The sequence below is a fragment of the Puccinia triticina genome, chromosome 16A (genome assembly GCF_026914185.1).
Source record: "Puccinia triticina chromosome 16A, complete sequence".
NCBI lineage: Eukaryota > Fungi > Basidiomycota > Pucciniomycetes > Pucciniales > Pucciniaceae > Puccinia > Puccinia triticina.
Genome location: NC_070573.1, coordinates 3,272,946 through 3,281,216, shown reverse-complemented (window position 1 = coordinate 3,281,216; position 8,271 = coordinate 3,272,946). Strand labels below are relative to the sequence as shown.

At 47.8% G+C, this 8,271-nt stretch overlaps 1 protein-coding gene across 1 annotated transcript; it reads right to left on the bottom strand.

Annotated features, from left to right (window-relative positions):
- On the bottom strand, positions 1-607 carry PtA15_16A319 (uncharacterized protein; the record flags this gene model as incomplete). Its single annotated transcript, XM_053163997.1, has 2 exons — positions 1-9; positions 413-607. 2 exons carry the CDS (start codon positions 605-607, stop codon positions 1-3), a joined length of 204 nt encoding a protein of 67 aa, XP_053027966.1.
- Positions 608-8,271: the final 7,664 nt, after the last annotated feature.

Here is an 8,271-nt window from a genome sequence, read left to right as displayed (position 1 = left end):
TTACAGAATCTGACCATTTTCCAAGGTAATGGGTTAGTGATATCTTGATAAGGATTTAAATTCAATTCATCCAATATCATCTTTTTCCCCCCTTTAATGTTCATGATATAAAAGTGTGAGAGATGTGAGTGCCAAGATTGGAGTTAAGGTCTTTCCTACACATATCACCAGGAAAAATAAACTTTCACTAGACTACAGGTGACATCAGCCTAAGACCAATGAACTACCCGCCAGTTGCACAGTTGGCCGCATGGACAACCCCCTATAGGAAAAAAGGGGCCATTTTAGCCTAGTTCTGGTAGCACCAGAGCAGGAACAAAGCAACAACATTGTTAATTGATCTCACCTGATGTCTAGCAAAAATTTATTTTTCTGGTGTATCTGCCACAAGTTTAGTTCCAGCCTCACGGACAGCTTGATCGTCAGATTGGATGGGCTCAAGCTTATCTGAGAAGTATTGAGGGACAACTGTGTTGATGAAATTGGTGACCCTTTTGAACTGGGCCCAGGATTGGATGGGCATGAGGCCAGGGATGACAGGGACGGTGATCCCGGCTGTTTGGATCTCTGTGACCCAAACAACAAAGATATCAACATTGTAAAACATTTTAGTGAATATATCAAATTGGCCACAGGTTTGATTTTCTCCTTCAAATAGATTTTTTCATGGCTCAAGTGCAGATGTCCTGCCAGACGGGAAAACCAGCCACAGCAATGTCAAAATGATCTCCATATTGTGATTGAATGTGGAGCTATGTAAAAATCACACACAAGTCTGAACTTAACGCAGTCCCTCCATCAGCGGGAGGGAATTGCCCGCAAGTGGTGAACTTTGGCACAGGAGGAACTTGATTTTTTGAGAAAATCACACTTTTTTTGGTAATCTCACAATTTCTCTCTCATCTTACCAAGTTATTTCTCCTTATTTTCCAGTACATGAAAGCTCTACATGTTGCAGAGGGGGGTGAATTGTTAAAAGTTTCATTATTGGATTTCATCATTGTGTAATCAAAGCAACAAACCATCCAACTTCCTCCTGGGAGGGAGCAGTGAGTAACTTTATAAACTGCTCCAATATCTTTTTTCCTTTCAGAGTTAGACAGCCACCTGACATATAATGTTCTAAAGCCTATACTGAGCTTGGATTTGTAATTGAAACTGCTTGTGTGTGTCAGTGAGTTTGTGAGAATATGGCATTGCGGTATCTTAGAGCAAGTCCATACACATTTGCCTTTGGAGCACCTGGACAAACAGGGATGTAGAGCTGAGGGAATAAGGATAAGATGAATATGAAGCCATGCTTCCTCTCTATCTTTTGCTTTAACATAGCATGCAAAAAAGCCATGACATGAGGGTATAAATACTGATTCAAAAAAAAACCCTTCATCAAGGCTCAAATTTGTTCCCTGCCATGCCAACTTTCACCGCTTAGGTGTAAGAGCATCTCCACCGCGGGGGACTATCTGAGGGACTAAATCCCAGGCTTGCGCGACTGTGGCGCACTTTTAGCTTTCCAACTGAGGTCTCTCTCACACCGCAAGGTTCCCAAAGTAGCACCTCCAGGTTGTGAAACCGGCTACCCCCAACTCCCTGATGGCTGGTCAGCACAAGAGGTGCATACCAATGTCCAGTCAATACATGGCAGCAATATACAGTCCTCTCAATGGCCGGTCAGTACCGGCCATCAATGTGAGCCTGAGTCTCTATAGTGACAGCAGGACACAAGAAAGAAGGGGGAAATAATTGGATTTCTTTGGATAAAGAAAATACAATTATGAGAGAGAGAGAGAAAGAGAAATAGAAACAGAGCAGGATCAGGATAAGGAGATATTCAAGGTTATTCAGGTGGGAATGCACGTCCACTGGCAATGCCAACTCTTCAGAAGAGTGCTGCCAAGCTGTGCTAGAGAGTGCTACAGCCTCCTCTCACCAAAGAAACGTGGAGGGTCTCTGGATTAGATAAGTTTAATCCAGCCACAATTTTTTAGCTTCCTTCTGGATAGTCAAGGTTCTTAAAGGGAAACCTAAGGGACAGCCCTGTAATCAAGAAGAGGCAAAGGCCAGCAGAAATGAAGGGACAGCCTTGTGATCAAGAATAGGCAAAGGCCAGCAGATATGGAGGGACAGCCCTGTGATCAAGAATAGGCAAAGGCCAGCAGAAAAGAACAGATCAAGCAAGACACAGAGTTGTACCTCTGAGATAAACAAGGTTCATTGAAAGAGGTTACTTACTGTGAATACCCTAGGCGCCTGTGACGGTAGGTATACTGGGAGTGTTGTAAAGTGGTGATCCTGGGGTTATCTGGGGTGTGGTTCTGGTGTGCTGAAGTCTGTAGATCCGCCTCAGGCAAGGGGGATCCTGAATACGAAAATTTTCACAGTTTGCTTATGTAATTTACATATGTACATGTGGTTTGGCGCGCCTGGTAGCGCTGACACGTCACAACTGCGCATGCGCGTCACAACTCAATAACTCAGGGAAGGAGTATAGCTACAAAGAATTGGTAAGTTGTAACTAGGGTTAAAATTGCATGAGGAAACAGAATATTAAGTCAAAACAAGGTTATCACTTAAGATGAAAAAGATATGAAGTAATTCATATGTAAAAAGTAGATAAAGGCAGACTTTAGGTCAGCTGAGTTGACTCTAAGGCTGACAATCAACGTGAAGTCCTTTCAATGGCCGTCAGTACCAGCCATTGAGATGCAGTCCTCTTGATGGCCGGTCAGCACCGGCCATCAAGATGCAGTCCTCCCAATGGCCGGTCAGTCATTGAGATGTAGTCCTCTTGATGGCCGGTCAATACCCGCCATCAACATTTAGCTGCGTGATTCACTCAATGACCGGTCAATCCGGTCATCAAGAGGAGATGTGTGTCCTCTTGATGACCGGTACAGCCCGGTCATCAAGAGTTGTGCGTCTTCCCAAGGACCTTCCTGTGCCGGTCATTGAGAGGTGGTGACTCCCCTCAATGACCGGTATATACTGGTCATTGAGAGCTGTGCATTGTCCCAATGACCCGTCTGTGCGGGTCATTGGAGTCCCCTCGATGACTGACACAGACCAGTCACCGAGAGGAGGGTACTGTACTGCTGAGTCCCCTCGATGTCCAGTACCGGCCATTGATACACATTTATGTTTTTTTTGTACAATAGTCAGTTTGGCCAGGACGGCCGTCGATTATACGTACTATGTATGTCCGTCGATGTCTGGAATTGGGGATATCAGGGGTTGTGTGCGGGAAGGAGCGGAGTATCACAGGCCTCTGGCTGTGTGATATGTGTGTCAGAGGAGCTATGTGGGTAGCTATAGTATCCTAAATCTGGTCTTGGTTTAGCTCCCCAGATGGGTTTTCCTAATTTAGGGTAGCCTTTAGCGCCTCCGGTGGAGGAGCTAAATCGGATCTGGGGAGCTAAATTTGGATTAGTCCCTCAATTTAGCTCCCGCGGTGGAGATGCTCTAAAACCTCCTGATGGAGGATCACTTTGCAAGTTCAGCCCCAAAGTCTTGAGGGACTTTGGTAGGTTTGGGAAATGGCTGTAAGAATTCAGGAGACTAAGAGCGTGTATTTCATCAGACCTCTTGTATATGCAAAATATGTACAATTGTGAAGATAGAAACAGGCAGAAGGAAATGAGAGACAAGACAGGTTCTGGGTCTTACCTAAGAGCAGGATTACAATGGTGAGAGACAAAAAGAGATATGGAAACAATGAAAAGGTATGATAGCAATGCAATAGAACGGTCTGATTTGAGATTGACTTGAGAGGTCAGTGACAATGGAGAAGAAATGGGTTTCTGGCTACTGAGGCTTGTTGGTTGCACGGCAAGACAAGGTCAAGAGCTGAAGGGTGGATGAGAGATAAGGGAATATGAAAATGATGCTTGAGATGGTCTGGCTGATGAAATGAAACTATGGGAGAGAAGTGCGACAAGGAAAAAGCCATCAGAAATTTAGATCTGAGAGTCCTTTTATGGCGCAGTGGGCGGTGAAGCTTACTGTGGTTGAGTGTGAATTATTGTTGCACTACACTGGCACACTAGGGGTCCAGGTTGGTTGCGGTGTCAAGGCCTTGACCAGTCTGGTCGTAATCTTCCTGCATTTGGACTTTGCCTGAGCGGTAGACGCAGGTACATTGATAATTTGGTCAGTGGAGGACTTCCCGTCAATCTGGGAACTCAGATTTTTCCAGATTTTGCGGGGAAATCTGGGCTTGATTGTCCCAAATCCTAGATCTGCCTAGATTTCCCTGCAAAATCTGGGAAAATCTGGGTTTCCAGATTGGCGGGAAGTCCTCCAGTTATACAGTTCCTGTATTGTCAGTTAGAACTGGTATGCAAGTATAACTTACCTGTGTTGTGAGGGTTTGTTTGGGATGTAGTAAGAGCATCTCCAATGGAGCCGCTGTTGCGCGGCCTGAGTCCAACTTTTGGGCCGGAGGTTGTTTTTGGCCTCCAGCGGAGCTGCTGAAAAAGCTGCCAAAATGAGTGGCTGTCAATCAAAGCCGCCCTTGGTTGCTTTCTTTGGCAACTTGGGCCTGCATTGGTAGCGTCCAAATTGACAGTCCATAATACGGACTGCTGTGACACATTAGTGACAGCTTGGGACATCCGCTTGCAGGCTGCTAAAGACAAACCAATCCACCGGACAGTTGGAGATGCTCTAAGGGCCCGCTGGTTGCAAGGCTGAGCTGGTCCAGACAAAGATGGTGCGTTGTCTGAGGAGTTGGGAAAAGTTTCAGAATGGCTCATTATGTTATTGCCTGTTGTTCTGTGATCCAAGGCTCTGAGGGTCTCACCGGGAAATCTCATATTGGAGGTCAGCAAGTTATGTACTCCACTGCACAGCTTCCACACTGAATGGCATTGGCCGTGGAAATACATACCCAATTTGCAATGTCCTGGTGAAGGCTTGTGAGTTTTTTTTAAGTGCAGTTTGTCTTACATTGTGCACTATGAGGTACCATATATTGTATGTAAGCTAAAGCTAAGAGCATCTCCACCACGGGTGCTAAACTGCGTTGCCAAATCTTTGAGTTCGGCAACTGGGGCACAGTTTTAGCAACCTGCAGCAAGGCAGCTTTGCACTGCAAGTTGCCATGATTGGCAGCTTGCGGTTGTGAAATGTGTGGTTTTGTATTGCTGTTGGGGGAGAAGGTGAGAGTATCACATGAGAGATGTGTGATACTTGTGAGGGTGGCGTGAGGTTGGTGTGCTATCCTGTTTCCAAATTTGCGAACAGGATAGCTCCCAAGAGGCAAGTTGGCAGATTTGATGTGTGTTTGGCACCCGCGGTGGCGTTGCTAAGGCGTGTTTGGGGTGCTATATCTGGTTTAGCACCTGTGGTGGAGATTCTCTAATGAAATAAAGAAAGGGATGTCCTGCAAGACTACAACCATTTCCAACACAAAATACAAACTAATATAACTGATAACAAAAAGAGAAAAGAAAAAGAAAAAAAGGGAAACCAAGGAAACAATGATGAGGAGATCCTGGTGACGGTGACAGGCCCAAGACTAAGACCGCGTGTTTGCCTGGGCTGGTTTACCCACGTCGATGGTTGAGAAAATGCAGCTACGAGTATCTCTGAAGCGTCCTGAGTCTCGAATAAAGAGAGCTACCGCCTGGGTGGCCCGAGGAGTGTTTAGCAAGTACCGTGCTGATAACAAGACCGATTGTAATTTAATTTCCTTCAACGCCCGCCGCATTCGTTGTCTGTGTTGAAGATGTGCGCGGCAATAGACCAAGAAATGCTCCACCGTCTCCTGGACATTGCAGGTGTCGCATACCGGGTAGGGGTTGAGCTTGATTCCAAATCTGAAGTTGTTTAGATGGGTATGTCCAGATCGCAGATGATGAAAGATTTTAGAAAGGGGAAATTCCAGCACCGGTTGATCCTGGGAGAGAACCAAAGCAAAGCAAGGTCACGTGGTCCATGGATGGCACGTAGAGCGACAGATCTTGTGTTGCGTCACGGCCCCCTTAGCCCCTGAGGCGCCAAGTGTAAGGGTTTCTCCCTTACTGAAACAGAAGTCAAGCTAGATGCATATATGCATATGCATATACATTGTAGGATTCTCTATATAATTAGCTGCTCTCATCCTCTCTTCTTCCCCAAGCTGGTCTTCACCTCGAGGTTCCCCTTTCCATCCCTTCTCACGACTCATTAGTGAAATATCATTCTTTTATATAGACTCCTGGCCTTTGGCCCTCCGTCCCACCGACCCTTCCAGTGAGGGTTCACTGAACCCTTACACTTTTTTTTTCTATATAAAGATCATTTTTTCACTCGTTCCAAGCCCGCAACGCCATTGGAAGCTCTGAATTGTCTTTGAAATATCATTGTGGTCTTTGGAAAGTCTTCATTGTCAACCGCCTCATCCTCGTTGGACTCGGAAGCTCTTCATCATCGGGACAACCTCATCCTTGCTGGACTCGGAGGCATTCATTTCGGAATAGCCTCATCCTCGTAGGACTCGGAGGCTCCTCATTTTCGGAACAGCTTCATCCTTGTGGACTCGGAGACGCTTCATCAATTGAACGGACACATCCTTGACCAACAACTTGAACTCAATCTCGCCAGTCATTGATCTCTTGGCCCTTTGCCTGGATTCCTTCCACACCCTCGGCCCCTTGGACTCTTTCTCGATCTCTTGGGCACCCAGCCTCTACACCATCACCTTGCAACCTTGAATTCGCTCTCGCCCCTCGCCCTTGCCCTTGCCCTCGCCCTCAACTCCACCGAGACCTCAGACTTGCCGGACATGCCGCTAAGGACCACAAACGCTTGCCGGCCCCTCCGATCCAAAAGGTCCGACAACCAATCAGTCGCCAGCCTCATCTCCCCTGTCGAACTCGCTGTCTCCTCCACCCCGCGCCCAACCTCGCTCGTCTCCCGCTCCTCATCCCGCACTACTGCAACCACCACCACCTCGCCCTTCCTCATCCGCCACCACCGCTCCAGCTCCGCCCAGCCCAGCCTCGCCCTCACCCTCGAGCTGCTTCTTCCCTCGCCCCTTCGCCGCCGAACTCTTTTCTTGCCTCGCGCCTGCTCCTCTGCCCGTCCGCGCCAGTTCGCCATTGCCAATGGCTCCTCCAAAGACCTCGCCCCTCTCGCCGCAACCCCGGATGAACAACAGCAAGGATCTATTGATCGCCCCGCCAGCCCACCTCCCTGCTCCCTCTTTGCCTGCCCCTGCTCGCTTCTCTCCTCGATCCCAAAGCCCCTCATCGTCGCCTCCAGCCCATCGTCATCGCTTCTATCCTCCCATCGCTGCCGTCTCTAGCCCCTCACATTACTCGACTTCAGCCCCTCATCCTTGCGCGTAGTCTCTCGACGTCATCATACTCGTCCTCAGCCCTCGTCATCGTCTCTGGCCTCCCTTTTAATCGCCTCTAGCCCCTGGTCATCCCTTGCATCCCCTTCGTCGTCGCCTCTTGCCCCTCATCTTCCCTTCTGGTCCCTTGTTATTGCACCTAGCCCTCTCTACCTGAAGATCATTGCCCCTACATTTTAACAACACTCCATCCTGCCCAGCCTCTATCAATTAAATAACTCTCAAAAGCTTTGGAATCAACATCCTCCACCCACCATCCTGCAAGCGAATCTCAACATGGATGTCCCTTCAACTTGACAAACGATTCTCGGTTCTTCGGTATTGACCCTCGAACAAATCCTTTGCGAACGGACGATCCTTCAGGTTGAGAGCACGATGGACTCGGGGTGGAATTGAGGAAATCAGATCACTCTTAAGAGGAAGTTTTATTGATTTATAGCTGGTGTAACTGGGTTGTTTTTTTCCTTCTTTTCCTTTTCCCCCTTTTTTTTATAGGAGGGGAGACTGTAAGGGTTTCTCCCTTACTGAAACAGAAGTCAAGCTAGATGCATATATGCATATGCATATACATTGTAGGATTCTCTATATAATTAGCTGCTCTCATCCTCTCTTCTTCCCCAAGCTGGTCTTCACCTCGAGGTTCCCCTTTCCATCCCTTCTCACGACTCATTAGTGAAATATCATTCTTTTATATAGACTCCTGGCCTTTGGCCCTCCGTCCCACCGACCCTTCCAGTGAGGGTTCACTGAACCCTTACACCAAGCCTCAGAGACAAAGCCTAAGGGGCCCAAGCCTCAACATAAGTTTCCGGCATCATAGACGGAACAATGCAGGAGGAGGCTTAGGGGCGCTAGAACCAAGCCTCCCCCCGACGCCTCAGTAGCTGTAGCAACAGCCGGCTAGGGAACCCAAGAGGCATGGTTACGCCGCACCG